The sequence below is a fragment of the Mustelus asterias genome, chromosome 10, assembly GCF_964213995.1.
Source record: "Mustelus asterias chromosome 10, sMusAst1.hap1.1, whole genome shotgun sequence".
NCBI lineage: Eukaryota > Metazoa > Chordata > Chondrichthyes > Carcharhiniformes > Triakidae > Mustelus > Mustelus asterias.
The window spans coordinates 109759744-109781315 of NC_135810.1; the positions used below are offsets into that span (position 1 = coordinate 109759744).

At 44.4% G+C, this 21572-nt stretch overlaps 1 protein-coding gene across 1 annotated transcript in view; it reads right to left on the reverse strand.

The window, feature by feature from the left end:
* The window catches only part of oca2 (oculocutaneous albinism II), a 331959-nt gene that overhangs the window by 47294 nt on the left and 263093 nt on the right, over window positions 1-21572 (reverse strand). Inside the window, exon 20 of the mRNA XM_078221469.1 lies at window positions 16231-16324. Coding sequence (XP_078077595.1) covers window positions 16231-16324 — 94 coding nt within the window. The remainder of the gene's footprint in view (window positions 1-16230; window positions 16325-21572) is intronic.

Consider the following 21572-nt stretch of genomic DNA (forward strand, 5'->3'; position numbering starts at 1 on the left):
GGGATAAGGCCAGAGGACGATGCTCTGTCAGAGAGTCAGTGCAGACTCGACGGGCCAAATGGCCTCCTTGTGCACTGTAGGGATTCTACGAACAGCACTGCCGAGGCTGTAAAATTCATCTGCCATCCAACAAGTCTGGTTACTTGCAGAGTAAGAATTGTGTTGCCTCAGTGAAGCATGGGTGCTGACAGCGATTAATACTCTGTATTGGAAATGAAAGCCAGACCATTTGATTCAAGTGGCAGTCGCTGTTTGTTATTGAGCTAGATATTTCATAGAATCATAAGAGAATCACTACAGTGCGGAAGAAGGCTATTCGGCCCATTGAGCCAGCACCAACAACAATCCCACCCAGACCCTGGACCCATGGGGGTCCAGAAGAGCAGAGGACCAAAATCATTAGCTGAATGATCTGAAAAGACAACAAAGGAATAGAAAACAGGACAGGGAATAGAGAGAGTTTACAAGTTTTTGATAGTAAATAAAATGCTCTGTAAATGTCACTGCATGTCATGTGAATTTAATTAACCCCTAGAATAATTTACATTCATAATTCCTTAGCATTTAATTGGATTTTGACTGGTAAAAATTATTTCAAGAAAAGTAAGAAACTTTTTACTTGGGAATAGCTTCAATGAACATTTGAATGTCCAGTAATTGATTCATGGAGAACATTACATTACCGCATACAAATTAATTCATATTTACAAGGCAGAAAATTTGAAATGCGTTAGAATGGCCATTCCACATAGTCATTGCATTAAGAGGAAGCTTGATAAGTATACGAAAGAGAAGGGATTGGAAGGATATGCTGATAGGGATAGATGAAAAGGTGTGGGAGGAGGCTCCGGTGCAGTTCAAACTGATTGAATTAGGTTAAATTCTATATTAGGGTCTTCTATTCGGTTCTATAAACTTCATAGGAACCCCATTTTAGGATTCAACTGTGGGAATCGTGCATCATGCACACTCCATCTAGTTTCTGAGGACAGTGCAGCCAAAGGGAAGCCCAGAATATCCCTAATTCTGCATTAGAATTTGGCGGAGAATTTCTGCATTGATCTCCCCCAGTGTTACTTTAACAGACAATCGGCAGCAACAGCCAAGCGACAGAAATTTGCACTTATCTTTGACTGGAGTAATGGCAAGAGATCGGGATAATCCTGAGGCAATTTCATTCCACTTATTTGAACTTTACACAATGTGAAATATACTTCCTATATCACGTTCTGCACATTTAATCCCATCTGACACTTACGAGGCTCATTGTTACTAAATCCAGGTAAGCGCTTTAGAAAGGTTGGAAGAGTGTCCTGTTTATAAGCTGCAAATTGTTCAGTTGCTTCTTGTTTTCTTACTGGCTTCTACTATTAAACATAATGCACTTTATAAAACTTCAATACCTCATCATTTGATTTAATATGATTCTGCTTTGATTTATTATTGTCACTCGTATTAATATACAGTGAAAAGTATTGTTTCTATGCTTGTATGCTATAAAAAGCATACCGTTCAAAGAGAAGGAAAGGAGAGAGTGCAGAATGTAGTGTTACAGTCATAGCTAGGGTGTAGAGAAAGATCAACTTAATGAGAGGTAGGTCCATTCAAAAGTCCGATGGCAGCAGGGAAGAAGCTATTCTTGAGTCGGTTGGTATGTGTCCTCAGACTTTTGTCTCTTTTTCCTGATGGAGGAAGGCGGAAGAGAAAATGTCCGAAGTGCGTGGGGTCCTTAATTATGCTGATTGCTTTTCCGAGGCAGCGGGAAGTATAGACAGAGTCAATGGATGGGAGGCTGATTTGTGTGATGGACTGGGCTTCATTCACAACCCTTTGTAGTTTCTTGCAGTCTACAAACTAATTATGAACTAATATTACGGCATAGATAGGGTTGACAGTCAGAATCTTTTTCCCGGTGTTGAAATGTCTAATACTAGGGGGCGTGCACTTAAGGTGAGAGGGGGAAAGTTCAAAAGAGATGTGAGGGGCAAGTTTTTTACGCAGAGAATGGTAGGTGTCAGGAATGCGCTGCCAGGGGTGGTGGTGCAGGCAGATACAATAGGGACATTTAAGGGGCTTTTAGATAAGCACATGAATATGAGAGGAATAGAGGGATATGGACTAACGGCAGGCAGAAGGGGTTCGTTTAATTTGGCGTCATGGTTGGCACAACTTCGTAATGAAATGTCTGAAGTAAAATCATTCCCAGTTTTCCACAGAAAGCTTCTTAAGGTACATGTTGGAGTATTCAAATGAAATACAATAAAACATAATTCATTTTATGGCCCAGATTTAGCTGCATTGTTGGTGAGATCTTTCTCTGCATCCTTGAGTTCAAAACTTGTTAGATGGAAGTGTGAGGGCAGCAGGACATCTGGGACTTTGATGAAGATTGAAGCACATTCATCTCCTTAACTAATGACTTTGAAGAATGAAGGAATAGAATAGCAAGACAGGGGTGGGTAATTAGAATTAAACCATGGAGAAAGAGAAATAAAGAGAGGGAAAAAAATATTTGTATCAAGAGAGAAAGGGAGGAAAGATGGAAAAACAAAACATTTTTGGTCCTGAAGAAAGATTTACCACCTGCAGGAATGAAAATCAACTGGGTAATTTGTCCTTTTCTAGACCAGAGAGGCTGATCGATTTTACAATAACAATTAACGCATCATTAAAAGGGTACTTATGTTGTTAAGTACTAGTTTTTTCTGTGATGATTAGCAAGTTCTTAAAAGCACCAGGGAGGTTGAGGGCAACCTGCAAGACCTGAGGCTGAGGGGCACAAATCATCCAGCGGCTTGCGGCAATTTGCAATTCATGGAGTATCCCTTCCTCACCACAAGTCACTGAATAATTTACACATTAATAATAGCGAGCACCATTGCACTTGTTGGCATTTCGCCACCAGATCCTGAGCCTTTATTAAATTTGTTACCATTGGCTCCACTCTAAGATGTGTGTCAGAAATGACAACATTACATTTAGAAACATAGATACATAGAAACTAGAAGCAGGAGTAGGCCATTCGGCCCTTCGAGCCTACTCTGCCAATCATTTTGATCATCGAATTCAGTATCCTGACCCCTCCTTCCTCCCATATCCCTCTTATTTGTTTAATGATAATAATAAGCCCATTTGGACAGCTGAGCCATGTAAATTTTGCTAATGGGAAGGCGGTGGTGCAGTAGTATTGTCACTGGACTAGTAATTCAGAAATCCTGGGTAATTCTCTGGGACCTGGGTTCGAATCCCACCATGGCCAATGGAATTTGAATTCAATAAAAGTCTGGAATTAAAAGTCATAAAAACCCTTTAGGGAAGGAAATCTGTCACCCTTACCTGGTCTGGCCTACATGTGACTCCAGAGCCACAGCAACGTGATTGATTTCGAAATGCCCTCAGGAGTGGGTGGTCCCGCCAGCGATGCCCATATCCCGTGAAAGAATAAAATAAAACCGCTAGCTGGAAATCTCCATAAACTCGCCAGCTTCTTCCAAGTTTGTGATCAGTATCAACTAGAAGAACAGCAGGTGCTAGAGGAAACGACCACCGGCAAGATCCTGTCTAAGTCACACACCTCTGGACTTGGAAATATAATCACCGTTCCTTCATTGTTGCTGTATTAAAATCCTGGAATTCATAGAATAGTTCATAGAATCCCTACAGTGCAGAAGGAGGCCATTCAGTCTATCAAGTCTGCACCGACCACAATCCCACCCAGGCCCTATTCCCGTAACCCCACATATTTACTCTGCCAATCCCCCTGACACTCGGTCAATTTTAGCATGGCCAATCAACCTAACCCGCACATCTTTGGACTGTGGGGGGAAACCGGAGCATCCGCAGGAAACCCACGCAGACATGGGGAATATGTGCAAACTCCACACAGACAGTGACCCGAGGCCGCAATCGAACCCGGGTCCCCTGGCACTGTGAGGCAGCAGTGCTAACCACTGTGCCACCGTGCCACCCTCACTCCCTAACTTCCCTTGGACGTACCTCCACCACATGGAATGATTCAGATTTTTCATTTGCAATTTGGAATGGACATTACAGGCTGGCCTTACCAGCAATGCTCACATTCCATGAACAAATATAAATAGGAAGCTTTTTTTATGGCCCTCAAATACCACCTTGTAAAGGTGCTTTGGCAGATTCATTCATAAGATACATTCACGATCCACTTTAAATTCACAATCAGAATTATCTTTCTCATTAGCACTTTTATTGCTGTCAATCTTTACAAAGTTTCCACTAAGTTACGAGTCCGGTGGAAGCAGGACGTTACAATATAGCAGGGGGAGAAGTCTTACACTGAGCTTTAGTAAATCCACAATCATAGAATCCCTACAGTGCAGAAGGAGGCCATTCAGTCCAACTTGAGTCTGCACCGACAACAATCCCACCCAGGCCCGATCCCCACCTGTCCCTCTAAACTACACACCATGGGACACTAAGGGGCAATTTAGCACGGCCAATGCACCTAATCCGACGTCTTTGGATTGTGGGAGGAAACCGGAACACCCAGAGGAAATCCACGCAGACACGGGGAGAACATGCAAACTCCACATAGACAGTAACCAAGGCAGGAATCGAACCCGCGTTCCTGCAGCCCTGGGGTAGCAGTGTGAACCACTTTGCCATTTAGGGGTGAACTCAGAAAGTGCATTTCTGCAAAGGCTAACCTCAAACACTGTCCTCCAAAAGGCTGTGTGTTAATAACAATTTTCGTGACCGTGCGTGTACGGTCGAGGGATACGGAGCAAAACTGGGGGAGTGTAATTGAGGTAAAAACCAGCCATGATCTCACAGAATGACAGGACAGTCTCGAGGGAATGAATAGCCTACTCTTGTTCTTATGTTTCAAACACTCATACATTTTGTGGTGCTAAACCTTTAATTAGTCTGCCTATATAACAGTGACTATATTGGCTGTGGGGCGCATTGGGATAGTTTGCGGAGGTGAAAGGTGATATATAAATGGATATGCGTTCTTAGTTTCATCCGTTGGGTTTTGTTATATCCCATCCTTTCCTTCCGTGATTTATTACATGTGCTTTTGTTGATGATCTGGCGAATTGAAATGATTCATTCAATCTTCCACATTTTCTCTGGAGGTTAACAAAACGTTTGGAAATCTCTGACATTGCAGACAGCTCAGGAATTGAAAAGCCTACTGTAGATATATTTTAATTGGTTCTCATAAAACAAGAAGAGCTTGGACAGGAGAAGCAGCTGACATTGCCTCTCCCGATGGGTCAGGCTAGTTCAAGCAGCAAGTAAGCCAAGTCACAAAAACACCAGACAAGCCTCCAGTTTGATTCCTGGTTTGCGAAGAGTTGCTAAAACCCAAGGCAGGAGGGCAATAGCAGTGCTCCAATGGCTTTACGAGCCAGATGGGGCGAAAGGGATAGGTCAGGCAAGGTTTGCAGTACTGATTGCAGTCCGTGTGCTCTCGTGTCGACACCAAGCGGGAATAACTCCATGAGATCTTTTACATCCACCAGAGTAGGCAGGTGGGGGTCTCGATTCAACATCTCATATGAAAGACGATGCCACCGACAGTGCCATGCTCCCTCAGTACGATGCTGGAGTTAACTTTTGCACTATCCCCAGTCGAACGGAAAACTTGAGGTGGCCGTGAAAATCACCAAAGGATTTATCATAAAATCGAGCAAATCCAGCACTGACGGATACAAGGAAATCCTCAGGTGAAAAAACACACAGACTGACAGCATGTAAAGTAGTCCTGTCCAAAGACTGTTGTCACGCCGCAAGCAAACTATCCTTTCAATAGCAAGCAAGCTGCCGAAACCGTGAGTAGTAACAGGCATAAGGCGAAATGGCAGAATGCCAAATTTCAGTTGGATAAGATTGCCAAACCATTGCCAGAGCTGAGGACTGGGTAGGCAATCAGGGTGAAAACCTTCAACAGGTCCAGCAGGAGTCAGCCCATGTGGAAACCCGGCTCATCCGGAGAGAAATTGGCACTTCGATCGTACGCAATGGGCGCGACCTTACCGCCCGTTCACTCCACGCTCCCAGAATTTGGCGGCCAGCCAAATCTCCGTTCACTGCGGTGGGATGGGAAAATCCTGCTGGCATGAACTGTGGAAAGGTTCCGGCCAGTGCAATGAATGGCCACATGAACCTCTGCAGTCGTAGGCACATCTGAACAACGAGTGGAGCTGTTCCTTCACAGCAATCGGCCAGTCAGGAAGAAGGGATATCACCAGCTGTAGTGAGTGCAGCACTACTATCAATCCCAACCGCAGTGGAACAACAGCCAAGGCAACAAGTGCCGTGGGAACAACACTCTGCAAAGGACATTACCCAGAAGAACAGTTAATGCACACATGATTACGGGGGGGGATTTTTCCCATCCTGCCTGCCACGGGAATTGGAGCGGGCGACGGGCGGACCATGGAAAGGTCCGTTGACCTCGGACAGGATTTTCTCGTTTCAGGGCAAACGTGCAGGCTTGGAGGGCCGAAGAGCCTGTTCCTGTGCTGTAATTTTCTTTGTTCATTGCTCTTTGAGGCTGGAAAATCCCGCCCATCGTGTGCAATGCGCATGCAGAGACTGAACAGTTGCTAATCCATAGAGTCATAGAGGTTTACAGCATGGAAACAGGCCCTTCGGCCCAACTTGTCCATGCCGCCCTTTTTTTTAAACCCCTAAGCTAATCCCAATTGCCTGCATTTGGCCCATATCCCTCTATACCCATCTTATCCATGTAACTATCTAAATGCTTTTTAAAAGACAAAAGCAAAAATCCATCAGAGAAGTGGGTACAAATGTGCCATTTGTTCCCTGGGGAAAAGGAGACGTTTGTATCCTTAGTTAAATATGAATGGGCGGTGGGGAGTGGGGGGGCGGCGGTGGTGGTGATTAGGGATTCAAAATGTAACTGGTCTGATTGACAGCCCAGGTTTCCATAGTCATGTGACCATGCCATGCTTTGGGGGCAGACATCTTGCGATCAGTTTAGTAAAAGCCTTTCCCAGAAACACACTAATGAAGACTCCTGTCATTCTGCTTGCAACAATGTAGGTCTGGCTCGAGCAACGCGGCGTTGCTCCAATTCTGTCAAAGTCAGCACAATGTGAAGCTGTGGTTGATGGAAGATCATAATCACTTAGTGTATATTACATTCTCCCTTGAAAGCATTTCGTTTCTGAAGTTGACAAAACTTCAGAACCCAGACCTGACATAAATCTTAACCTAAATGCAAAACTGGAACACAAAACTTGCTCCAAGAAAATAATTTGAAGCCACAAGGATGTGGACGGAGAAAAGCACAGCAGAGTGAGGGACAAGACTGATCTGAACAGTGAGAACACATGAAGGAGAAAATCATGGAGACAGAAAAAAAATTCATCACGGAATAGGCATCCTTTGAGGTTTTCCTTGCTAATCTGTCTCAACTGGCTTTGGAGTATGGAGAACATAAAACAAATCAACAAGCATAAATGACATCTTGTAGACAATGCTGAAACAATCGTATAAAAGCATTTTCCCAGAGGAAATGTTGGTAAATGTTTGTTCTGACCTCTTAGGATCGGAAGTATTGATCTATTTGTTTAAATTGTAAACTAGGTGCCATTTTAGGCCAAACTCAAACAGGTGTATACATACATACATGCCTGTTTGAGGAAAGTGACATTCGCGCCACACAAGTACCAGGCAATGACAATCTCCAACAAGAGAGCATGCAACCATCGCCCGTTGATATTCAATGGTGTTACCTTCGCTGAATCCCCCACTATCAACATCCTAGGGGTGACCATTGATCAGAAATTGAACTGGACTAGCGCTATAAATACATTTGCTGCAAGAGTAGGTCAAATTTTAGGAATACTGTGGTGAGTAATTCACCTCCTGACCCCTGCCTTTAAAGTTTAAAGTTTTTAAAGTTAAAATTTATTTTATTTGTGTAACAAATAGACTTACATGCAATGAAGTTACTGTGAAAATCCCCTAGTTGACACACTCCGGCGCCTGTTCGGGTACACTGAGGGAGAATTTAGCATAGCCAATGCACCTAACCGGCACGTCTTTTGAACTGCGGGAGGAAACCGGAGCACCCAGAGGGAAAGCCTGAACACCATGTCCAAGGCACGAGCCAGGAGTATAATGGAATACCCTCCACGTGCCTGGATGAGTGCAGCTCCAACAACACTCAAGAAGCTTGACACCATCCAGGACAAAGCAGCCCGCTTGATTGCTACCTCTTCCACAAACATTCAAGCCCTCCTCATCCACATACAGTGACCTCTACGATCTCCAGGATGCATTGAAGGAACTCACCAAGGTTCCTTAGGCAACACTTTCCAAACCCATGACCACTACTGTCTAGAAGGACAAGAGATGAGGTCTCACAAAGATGATATAAATAACTGATGCAAACTGTGTACCTTTAAATTGACGCATAGAGCAATCTGGGAGAGAATTCTCCTCTGTGCAAACGAGTATTGAATAAACCGCTATAAAGTGTTGCTTGGTTTGCCTACAGCTGACTCTTGTTAAGCGTCTTTAGATTCGCCACGTCATAGTCATTTATTTTATTTTGGAAGATTAGATAGGTCATATAAAAGTCTTTTCCATGGTCAACTTGGGATGTAATTTTCTCAATGAGTGCAAGAAAATTTACCAGGCAATATCTTCCCTCTGATTCAATGGCAATTGTGAGTTACAAATAATTCCCAAGGTTTTCTCCTGATGATGAGTTGCACGACTCAATATTCCAATTTAATCCTAGTATCCATGAATACATTAACCCAGCCCAGCCCGGCCAGAATATTGCATGCAGCTTTAATCATGTGGCTATTCCAAAAAAACAGGGATTCCCATTTGGTTTTGAAGTCCTCGTAAATTATTCCACGCTGACATTTCACGTTGTCGCTTAAAAGCTACCCAAAAGTTCATCAGTTGATAAACTCTGCATTTTTCAGTTACAATCTCTTTTTCCTGAGATTGGAGAATTCACTCAGTGGGAATATATTTAACTTTCTCATTAAAGATAGAGGAGACCCTGCAGTGTGCATAAAAAGTTAATTAAAGGATATAATTGAACTTATGAGGCAAGTTTTTAATTTGTGATAGTGATCCAATTAAATCTCTTGGTTTGTATTTATTGAGACTACTGAAGCATCGCCTCAAACAATGGTCAGAGACCAACAATGGAATTGTCATGAGGTTTGGGTGCCAAATTAATAATTAAAATCAATGTTAATAACATAGGATCAGACCAAGAGGTGGGTCTTGAAACTCAGCCAAGAGATAGTGCAGAGCAAACAGTGTGGGCGGAATTCTCCCAACTGGGACTAAGTCCCGTGGCAGGAGGCGGAGGTTGTTTCCCACTGCAGAGACTGATGGGAAACCAGGCCGTACCTTCCCACTCCAGCTTCATCAATTATGCATCTGGGAATTTAATGTCATATTGCGTGGCTGGGTGGCCTTGATTGCACGCGTTTTACCATCATATTTGGGTGCCATATTTAAAAGGTGCCCAACATCACTGACCCACTGTTGAAGGAAGAAGATGAACTTATTGATAAAGAAGGTGGGTCTCCAGGAACACTCTTGAGGCTGGAAGATGGACCTCCTGAAGACACTGAAGCTGGACAATCCACCTGATAGATGCTTCCCCCCACCCACAGCAGTGCACAACCAACCAGAGTCCCAGAGTCCAGGGTCACTGGCGACCTTGATCCCAAACTCCGGACGCTGCTGCAGGCATTCTTCAGGTAAATCCCAACTTCTGCATGCCCCATTATTCCAGATGTGTTCTAGACCGGTGTGTTTTCCCGCTGGCAGAATCAGGCGTGAGGGGAAGATTCCGGTCAGGCCTTCATCTGTATCCCATTAGCAAGATGCAATTAAGTTTCATGCCGGCCACCAGGGGGCTTCTTTATCTGCCATGATGGGCAACAATGGAAAATTCACTCCAGGATAAAAGCGATTTTTTGGCCTCCTGCCAAACCATCATTGAACCCATCAGCAGGGGCATGGGAGAATTGAACCGTTCATTATCAGGAACTGTAGTATAGCAGTTAAAGTGCTTAACTGGTAATCCACAAGGCCTGAACTAATGAGTTCACTCCTTTCACATCAAAAAGAGAATTTAACATTTCAGTTAATTAAATAAATCCAGAAAAAACTAATGTCAACAATTGTGATCATGTAACTAATTACCAGATTGTCATAAAATCCCAACTGATTTCCTAATGTGCTTCAGAGGAGGCAATCTGCTGTCCTTTCTTGGTCTGGCCTACATAAGGCTCTCAGATAGTCACCCAAGGCTAGAATTGAACCTGGGTCCCTTATGCTGTGAGGCAGCAGTGCTAACCACCGTGCCACCACGCTGTTAGCTTTGTTCTCTCTCCACAGATGCTGTTAGATCTGCTCAGACTTTCCGGCATTTTCTGTTTTTGTTTCAGATTCCAGCATCTGCAGTATTTTGCCTTTACTTTAATTGATTGTGGATTGCTTCGGGCGGTTCTGAGGTAAAAAGGTGCCGCGTAGCGACAAGTTCTTCTTTCACATCTGTCCGTAGTATTGCACCCATACATGACACCGATGTGAAGGCAGAAGCTCAGAGGTAATTAACAGAGGTATCACCCAGTGTCAGAACACTAATTAATATCACATTGGTCTTGGTAAATGCTTTCCACAACAGATCTGAAATGGCTTGGAGTCGAGTACATAGCACACACTGAGAGTTAATCAGCTACGTCCTTAGTGCGACACCAATGATCTACTGATAATAGGACCTCTTCCACTTGATAGTTTCACAGTTCACTGAAGAATATTAATGGCTTGCGTTCAGGAAGTGTTTGATTTGGCTCATTATACACTGAGACGGAAACTTTTATAAATCCAATATACTAATTGAAAGATGAAAGAATATAAAATGTACGTAATGAAACATTTTTTGCTCAGTGCATTGAAACATGGGGTGTGAAAATAGAATCAGGGCGCATCATTCCAAATACAAGCTTGGTGCACCAAGTGACTGCCGTTGTGCTGCCATGCAGTTATGTATTCAATGGAGCAATTTTCCTTCCCCCACCACCCAACACTGAACAAGGGCAAGATATATGGGCTGAATCTCTTCGTGAAAGATTTCTCTCCCCGTTCCTGCCCAGAGTAGTCCTAGTCAATTCTGTAGCAGGCCTTATGGTGCAGTGGGTAGGGTCCCTGCCTTTGAGTCGGAAACTCTGGGTTCAAGTCTCACAGTAAGAGTTTTAACGACACCAGGTTAAAGTCCAACAGGTTTATTTGGGAACAAATGCCATTAGCTTTCGGAGCGCTGCTCCTTCGGCAGATGGAGTGGATCCACTCCACTCCATCTGACGAAGGAGCAGCGCTCCGAAAGCTAATGGCATTTGCTACCAAATAAACCTGTTGGATTTTAACCTGGTGTTGTTAAAACTCTTACTGTATTTACCCCAGTCCAACGCCGACATCTCCACTTCAAGTCTCACCCCAGGATCTGATGGCCAAGTGAAGGTGTGTTCATAACACGGTCAAACAGGTTAAGTGTCAATCTACACGGTCCCTCCGACACATGACAATGGCAAGTGGTGAAAGCAACAGAGACCCCTGGTCAGCCACGCTTGATGTGGAGTGGTATACCCCAAGCTATAAGCCCCTGGTGAGATGCTAGCAATCAGTTTTAGGAAAAACCTTATTGTGGGAACAGAGGATAGTCTGCCTTGTGCATCACTAGATGTGGGAACATTTGAGCATTAGATGAGCACTTGAAACGCCATAGCATACAAGGCTATGGACCAAGCACTGGAAAATGGGATTAGAATGGATTGGGGCTTGACAACCGGAGCAGACACAATGGACCAAATGGCCTCTTTTTGTTCTGTAAAACTCGATGACTCTATAACAACCAGTCAATTCTTGTGCTCTCAGGAAACTATTTGTGTTGTTCTCCAGAAATAGCCAAGAAGATCTCAGGATCTGGTGGGCCAGAGGGGGTTGTCTTCACCTTGCTGTCAGGATCCAATTAGACCAAGTACCCTGAATCTAAGAAGTAGGAGGCTAAGAATAACTCCTCTCACTTAATGAAGGTGACTGCGTTACTCCAGGCCTATCTCATGTTCATGTCTCTGGGGAAACCTTAGAAGCTACTTACTATTGGCTATTGTTACTTAATATATTGAATTCTATTTCCATCCCAAGTCGTGCTTTTGTGGAAGGGATTAATTTTGTATTTGTCTGGGGAGTGCAGCATCGTGCCGGTATCAAGAATTCCCAAGGCCTGATTTGCAGTGAGTGATGTTAGACACAAGCGAAGGTTCCTTGCTGCATAGCTCCAGCAATAGATGAAAAAAATTGTTCTGTTCATTACTGAGTAAATCCAGCATTTATTGCCCATCCCTAATTGTGCTTGAACATTTCAGAGGGCACTTAAGATCTAACCACATTGCTGTGGGCCAGGACAGTCACATGTAGACCAGGCCGGGTAAGATTTCCATCGGTGAACAAGATGGGTTTTATGACAATCGACAATGGTCATCATTAGATTTTAATTCCAGATTTTTAGTGATTTCGGATTTCACCATTTGCCGTGGTGGGATGTGAACCCGGGTCCCAGAACATTACGTTGGGTCTTTGGAACACTAACGCCACTGCCTCCCCTAAAATCTATGCTCCAAATCAGCTTCTTTCCCTTCCTCTTCAGCTAACCCCATTATTCTTTTCTCCTTAACATGTTTATCAAACTTCCCCTTAAATGTATCTGAGTTATTTGCCTTAAATACTCCTTGTGATAGAGAGCTCCTCAACCTAACAAAACTTTGAATTAAATAAGTTTCACCTGAATTCCCGATTTGACTTGTCAGCAACTGTTTCATACCTGTGACTTCATATCTGGAAACATTCCCTCGATGTTTGCCCTATTCTGTTGTCTGAAATACCTCAATCGGGTCATTTCTCGGGGTTCTCTTTTCCAGAGAAAAACCTTGATGTGGAGTTGCTGGCGTTGGACTGGCACTCACCTGATGAAGGAGCAACGCTCCGAAAGCTCGTGCTACCAAATAAACCTGTCAGACTTTAACCTGGTGTTGTGAGACTTCTTACTAGAGAAAAGCCTTTTCTGGATTTAGCTGATAAGTGTGTCCTCTCAGTTCTCGTGTCATTCTTGCGAATTTTTATTGCGCCTTTCTCAATGTTTCTTTATCCTTTTCAAATAGGGAGGCCAGGACTCTACAAGTACTCCAGTGTTAACTCACCAAGGTTCAATACAAGGCTAATGTAACGGGTTGAATTCTCAGCGTCAGGGAAACTCTGTAGACTTTTAAAATGGGTGCCAGAACTGATTCCAGGGTTCCTGACCCCATTCCTGGTGTTTCCGATTTTTAACACTCTTTTTTAAGAGTGCAGGCTAGTGCAGGTCATAAATCTGCATCCTGTATTTCCAAACTGGCTAGCTCCATTGCAGGGATAGACCCTTAACAATGTTCATGTATTCAAGCCAGCTTTTCAAACAATAATGCTTCTCTGCAACTCAGAGGTGTTGTGAACCATAGTCTACATGACAAGACGTATTGAATGGTATGTTCGAAAGGTCCTCCTCGTCCTCCCCCCATGCCCAAGGAAGTCCCACCCATACCAAACTTCCATGAACCTTCAAGTACTCACCAACACCCATTGTCCCTCTTTCTCCCATGGCGAGGGATGCAGCCACCCGCCCTTCATGGTCTCTCATGTCTCCATACTAAGATACGCCTCCAACAGAATTCTTTGGTCCCTCTTGCCATTCTATAAGATTTCCACACTCATTTACCCACAATATACAGTGTATAGTGAACCCAATAGAATGCATAATGGGGCTTGGCTGAGAGCCCAGAAATCTATTAGAGTACGGAAATACCTGAACTCAGGGAAAACATTGCTTTTTAACAGTTTTAACACACTGATCTATGTTGTCAATTGCACAAAACGTACACAAAATAAAGATGTTCAAGTGCTTGCATTTTCCGCTATTGACCCTTGAAAAGGTCTGGATGATTGACACTTTTGTTAAACTCTTGAGCTAATAGTGTTTTTGTTAAAGAAATTAGAACATTATCATTGAATTAATATTGTCCGGAAGTTTTTTTTTCCACAACCTATTGTCGCTATAGGGTTCATTGGTACCTAAAGTGAACAGTGGGTGAATGGGCACGGAAGTGCCATAGCTAAGCATGGGGAGCAAGAAGAGCCATAGGCGGTGTGTGGGGAAATGAGGAGACCTGAATGGGGAACAGGGAGTGTATGGGGGGAGTGAGAGGGTGTTGAAGTTTAATTTATTAGTCACAAATAGGCTTACATTAACACTGCAATGAAGCCAATGTGAAAATCCCCAAGTCGCCACACTCCGGCGCCTGTTCGGGTACACTGAGGAAGAATTTAGCATGGCCAATGCAGCTAACCAGCGCGTCTTTCAGACTGTGGGAGGAAACCGGAGCACCTGGAGGAAACCCACGCAGACACGCGGAGGACACATAGACTCCGCACAGACAGTGACCCAAGCTGGGAATTGGACCTGGGTCCCTGATGCTCTGAGGCAGCAGTGCCACCGTGTTGCCCTAGAGGGCCTGTTTTTATTATAACTGGGATGAAGTCTGATAGCTCTGAGGTGGGTCTTTTGAAGAGCCCGCTTCCACATCCTGCCTCAAAACCTTTTCCTGGCTGGGCTGGCCCGACTGCAGTCCATACCCAAACCCCTGGAATGAAAATCCCATCCTTCCTGCCGCTTTCTCCTGAGGCAGGGAGGCTGAGCCAAAATTGTCCCCACTCTTATTAGCCACCTGGAGAATAAAAGTCCAGTTCAACAAGGGAGGCATGGTGGCACAGTGGTTAGCACTGCTGCCTCACAGCACCAGGGACCTGGGTTTGATTCCCAGCTTGGGTCACTGTCTGTGTGGAGTCTGCACGTTCTCCCCGTGTCTGCATGAGTTTCCTCCGGGTGCTCCAGTTTCCTCCCACAGTCCGAAAGACGTGCTGGGTCATAGAAATCATAGAATCCCTACAGTACAGAAAGAGGCCATTCGGCCCATCGAGTCTGCACCGACCACAATCCCACCCAGGCCCTATCCCCATATCCCTACATATTTTACCCACAAATCCCTCTAACCTACACATCTCAGGACCCTAAGGGGCAATTTAATCATGGCCAATCAACCTAACCCGCACATCTTTGGAATGTGGGAGGAAACCGGAGCACCCGGAGGAAACCCACGCAGACACGAGGAGAATGTGCAAACTCCGCACAGACAGTGACCCAAGCCGGGAATCGAACCCAGGTCCCTGGAGCTGTGAAGCAGCAGTGCTAACCACTGTGCTACCGTGCCGCCCATGGTTAGGTGCATTGGCCGTGCTAAATTCTCCCTCAGTGTACCCAAACAGGCGTTGGAGTGTGGCAACTAGGGGATTTTCACAGTAACTTCATTGCAGTGTTAATGTAAGCCTACTTGTGACTAATAAATAAACGTCAGCCTTAAACACCTCTGATTTTCAATTCTATCCCAATAGAAGTAAACCCCAGTACTTGGCTTGTTTTCATTTTTTCCCTTCTTAACACATATTGACTTGTGAATGTATAGCCCCAGGTCCCTTTGCTCCTCTATCCGGTTTAGACTCTTATTACGTGGTGCCTTCTTTTCCTCCCTATCAAAATGTACCACCTCACACTGGAAACTCCATTGCAAAACACATGCTTATTCTTAAATTTACTGGGCAAGATTCTCTGGCCTCCCAGCCACATGTTTACCAAGGGGGGAAGGCAGTGAGCTATTCACGAGTGGAGGAATTCTCTGGTCCCGCTGCAGTCAATGGGATTTCCCATTGATGTCACCCCATACTGCTGAGAAACCCACTGCTGGCGGGACTGGAGAATCTCGCCGGCATGAATGAACAAAGAACAAAGAAAAAAGAATATTACAGCACAGGAACAGGCCCTTCGGCCCTCCAAGCCTGCACCGACCATGCTGCCCGACTGAACTAAAACCCCCTACTCTTCTGGGGACCATATCCCTCTATTCCCATCCTATTCATGTATTTTTCAAGACGCCTCTTAAAAGTCACTACCGTATCCGCTTCCACTACCTCGCCCGGCAGTGAGTTCCAGGCACCCACCACCTTGTGTAACAAATTTGCCTCGTTCATCGAATGGCCGGAGAATTCCAGCCAATGTCTTCTTGTATTTGGACAAAGTGTTCAAGCAAGTTTTACCTGAAAAAGGCCATGAAGGAGAAGCCATAGCCATGTTGTTCTGCTATCCCGGCGCACACCACATTGGTAGAAGCTCCAATCAATGTTCCATTGCCTGGAAAAGCAAAGGGAAATTACCCAAAATTTAGAATAAAAAGATAACGGTGTCAATGATCGTGAAAAGGTCAAAAAAAAATCAGCAAACCGAAATTTGATTAGTTAGACAATTGAAGGCAGATTAAAAACAAATGCAATTAGCAGATTTTATAAGTGATGCAAGATTTGTAAATGCTAGTTTGGATATTTATGGCCAAATTTAATTTATTCAAACCCAAAACCAAAATGTCATTAGGAAAATTGCTTCTACTGTCATGCCCTAATATCTCGCAAATTGACTTTGACTAGTTGGCAGCACTCTCCCCTCAGATGGGGTGAATCTTCGATCGAAGATTTGAGCACATAATCAAGGCTAATAGTTCTAGGGGCTTCCCCTGACATCACAGAACAGGAACGGACAACAGAAGGTTCTCCATTCTCCTCATTTCCGTCCCCTCCCACCTAACGCCGCCACCCCCTCCCCCAACACCCCACAAGCCCCTTCAACTGTCCGTGCCAGGCCAACCTCTGAACGTACCGGTGGGCCCTGGTAACTGGCTGAAACTGGTTGACCCAGTTAATAGCATTGAAAAGTTTGTCTGAATTATAATGGCAAGATGAATCTCGAATCAAGATTAATAAATTAATAGATAATTAATAAAACAGATTAACCATTCATTCAGTTCATCTGTTGCTCGTGGGATCTTGCTGTGTTGCTGCTAAATTTCAGTGCATTGAAACATCGAAGCCTTGCAAGAGGATTTAGTTTGACTGCAAAGTGTTTCGGGCGTCTTCGAGGACATAAAATACACCATTACTAATGTCAATTTTTCGAGAAAGTCGTTAATACTTATTAGGTCACTATATGCCTGATATATTCAGAAGAAAACTTTCACAGCTGGAAACCGGTAGATCTATCAACACCAAGGAAAGAGATGGTAGGCCATATCTGAAATGTTAAAAGTCCCCAGGGTCGTCTTCAGTGGGTGACTATGATCTCAAAATAGAGTTGGTATCTTTCTAGCCCCTTAGCCCACCATCGCCATTTTAAAAGAAATCTAGTGCTGGATGTCCAAAGACATCAGGTGTAATGACCTCAACGAGGTCCATGAGGTCGGACTCTTGGAGTATGAGCTCCCTGATTGAGATAATGATTGCCTGCCCAATCAGGGAGTCTCACCTGTATATATATTGAGGAGTATCAGGGCTATTGACATTCCCGCTTCTGACTTTGTACCTGAAGCACTCTCAGGAGTGGAATTGAGCTTGTAAACAAAGGGAAACTGGTGAAGGGACACCGGCCTCTGAGGGGTTATTTCATCAACCATTTAAGACATTATAGGTTCTTGTTAACATGAAAACAGGCACAAGCCAAAATCAGTTATTCTCCAGTTTTGGTGATTTTGGAAGAGGGATGAACACTGGCCATGACAAAGCAAACATCACCTGCTCTTCTCCATAAAGTGTCACGGCATCTCATATATCAACCTGTGAATTAATATGTTATGTACAAAAGACAGTAACTTCAACAGTGCAGCACCCTCTCACTACTGCGCTGACGTGACAGCTTAGATTACGTACAAGATACTAATAGTTCAGTGAAGAAAAAGGATTGCCAAACCAGCCCTTGGACATTGCTGATAAAATGTTAGTATATTTGAGAAAACCCATTGAACCACCATTCATCTATACCGTACCTGGTGGCACGGTGGCACAGTGGTTAGCACTGCTGCCTCAGAGCGCCAAGAACCCAGGTTCAATTCTGGCCTTGGGTGACTGTCTGCGTAGAGTTTGCACGTTCTCCCCGTGTCTGTGTGGGTTTCCTCCACCCTGCTCCGGTTTTCCCCCACAGTGCAAAGGTAGGCGGGTTAGGCTGATTGGCCCATGTTCAATTTCCCCTGAGAGTCAGGGGAACTGGCAGGGTAAATACGTGGGGTTACGGGGATAGGGCTTGGGTGGGATTGTTGTCGGTACAGGCTCGATGGGCCAAATGGCCTCCTTCTGCACTATAGGGACTCTATGATTTTGAAAACCATCATGTAACATGTTTATTAACAGTTGGAGTCTAAATTTACTTGCTATGGTATGAATCTCGATTGCATTGAGGCCAAATTCCTCTCTGCTATTTTATCAGAGCAGTTTCTGTTAAATAGCTTCATGCCCCCAATAAAACAGAGAGGAAGAGGAAGTTGATACATGTAGCCATTGCTTATTTGCACATTAATGTCACTTACAGTAATTTCCAGATGGAGATACCTAATAGTGCAATTTCAATTCACTCGATCACACATCCAACACATTTCAATTCCATCTCCAGCCCCAAGTATGTGCATTTTTTTCAGCAGCACTCATGAACTGAACGGCACATCTTCAGATGCGACTTCCTATTCAATTAGCAATAGATTCTCCGTCGCACAGCGAATTCAAACTGGGGCACTCATTTTCCAATTCTGATTAACTTCTGTTACCAAGAGAGGCGTATGCACTACGCTGCTGGTGCCGTGCTGTCTGCGTACCCCGTAAGACTTTGCACCTGCCTCATCAAGGAAACTCAATCAACGCTCGTCAGCTTAAAGCAGGTGTCAGTCTGGTGTATTTTATCCCTGTGCAGCTGGGGAAAAAAGCAATCAGCAGCGATAACATCAGGTTTCCAATCAATAGAAGCTAACAGACGTGAGGTGATTAGGCCATAATGTTATAACTCGTTTCTTCTTTTCCCCTGTCTATCAAATGGTGCCAATTTTTAACCGGCCTACACATCTCAACCTTATCTTATGGCAGAAAATGACAATGTAAAAATCTGTGATCGTTCTCCAAGAATACGTAAATGGGAAAAGACTTCACCTTGCTCCCAACAAAACTTTAGCGTGGCCACCACATGAATTTTGGAAGGATTTTGGGGTTGCGGGGAACGGGTCTGGATGGGATTTCTCCACAGTGCCAGGGGAATTACGTGGGGTTGCAGGGATGGGGCCTGGGTAGGATTGTTGTCAGTGCGGACTCGATGGGCCGAATGGCCTCCTTCTGCACTGTAGGGATTCTATGATTCTATGATTCTATGATCAATATTATCGATTAAGAAATTGATTAAGAAAAGGATGTTTAAAACTTGCACTGGAATTTTACCGCCCCATTCACCACGGGAATCGGAACGGGCGAGGGCCGGACCATGGAAAGGTCCGTTGACCTCGGGTGTGATTTTACGGTTTCGGGATGAGTGAAGCCATCCAAATTTTTCATAGAATCCCGACAGTTCAGAAAGAAGACATTCGGCCCACCAAGTCTGCACCAGCTACAATCCCACCCAAAGCCCCTAAACACCACATATTTACCCTGCTAGTCCCACTGACACTAAGGAGCAATTTAGCATGGCCAATCAACCTAACCCACATATCTTTGGACTGTGGGAGGAAACCAGAGCACCCGGAAGAAACCCACACAGACACGGGAAGAACGTGCAAACTCCACACTTGAATGTCGGAGGTTGAAGGGGCGAACTGATAGAGGTTTATAAAATTATGAGAGGCATGGATAGAATGGATAGTCAGAGACTTTTTCCCAGGGTAGAAATGTCAATTGCTATGGGACTTCGGTTTAAAGTAAAAGGGGGAAAGTTTAAAAGAGATGTGAGAGGCAAGTTTTTTACACAAGAGGGTGGGAAGTGCCTGGAATGCGCTGCCAGAGGAAGTGGTAGAAGTAGATACCATAGCAACGTTTAAGAGGCATCTTGACAGGTACATGAATGGGCAATGAATAGAGGGATATGGACCACATAGAGGCTTAAGGTCTTTAGAAAGGCATCATGTGTCGGTATAGACTTGATGGGCCGAAGGGCCTGATCCTGTGCATGACTGTTCTTTATTCTTTGCAATGTATTTTTCTCATTAATTACATACTGCACGAGGTGGCACAGTGCTTAGCACTGCTGCCTCACAGCGCCAGGAACTCAGGTTTGATTCCCAGCTTGGATCACTGTGCGCAGTCTGCACATTCTCCCTGCGTCTACATGGGTTTCCTCTGGGTGCTCCGGTTTCCTCCCACAGTCCGAAAGGCATGCATTGGCCATGCTAAATTCTCCCTCAGTTTATCCAAACAGTACCGAAGTGTGGCGATGAGGGGATTTTCACAGTAACTTCATTGCAGTGTTAATGTAAGCCTACTTGTGACACTAATAAATAAAATTTAAACTTTAGCCATTACTTCCACTGTCACTGGGTCAACATCCTGCAACTCTCTCCCTAACCGCACAGTGGGTGTACCTGCACCACATGGACTGCCAGCAGTTCAAGGAGGCAGCTCACAAGCACTTGCTCAAGTGCAATTAGGGATAGAGTATAGAGGTATACAGCAAGTAAACATGCCCTTCAGCCCAACTTATCCATGCCGCCCTTTGTTTTCTAACCACTAAGGCCGTGACACTTTCCCTAATCAAAAGTGCAACCCCCCCCCCTCCTCTCTTACCTCCTGTTCTATCTTTCCTATAGCATCTGTACCTGGAACATTGAGCTGCCAGTGCTGTCCCTCCCTTAGTCATGTTTCAGTAATTGCTATAATATCCCAGTCCCATGTACCCATCCATGCCCTGAGTTCATCAGGGGTGAAATGCTCACCTAGCCAACGATAACCGCATCTTGTGAACAAATGAATTTTAAAAAAACTTCTCAGCAAAAAGTGTGCAAACAATAATTCATTATGGACAGGAATGAAATCAGTCCTAACTTTCTGCCGTGATCTGTTTGTATTTCTGTTACTCACTTTGTATTGCATGTCAAGTATATTTGCAATTTGTGGTGATGTACCCAGCTGAACTTTTGACTTTTGATTATTTTTTAAATCCCAGGTGTCTTTCTGTATTTTAACAGCAGACGTTCTATCAATCAGTCAACTTCCTGCACTGATTGGACACTCTCAGTTTCTGTTATTACCTCACCTAGTCTTGCTTGCAATATCAGGAGGCAGACATCGCGCACAAAGGTATATAATCATCTGTGTCCTCTGCCCCCTATTACTCCTTATACACGTTTGACTGTGTGGCCAAATTCCCCTCCAACTTGATTTTCAAGTTTGCTGACGACACCACCATAGTGGGTCGGATCTCAAACAATGATGAGATAGAGTACAGGAATGAGATAGAGAATCTGGTGAACTGGTGCGGCAACAATAATCTCTCCCTCAATGTCAACAAAATGAAGGAGATTGTCATCGACTCCAGGAAGCGTAAAGGAGAACATGCTCCTGTCTACATCAACGGGGACGAAGTAGAAAGG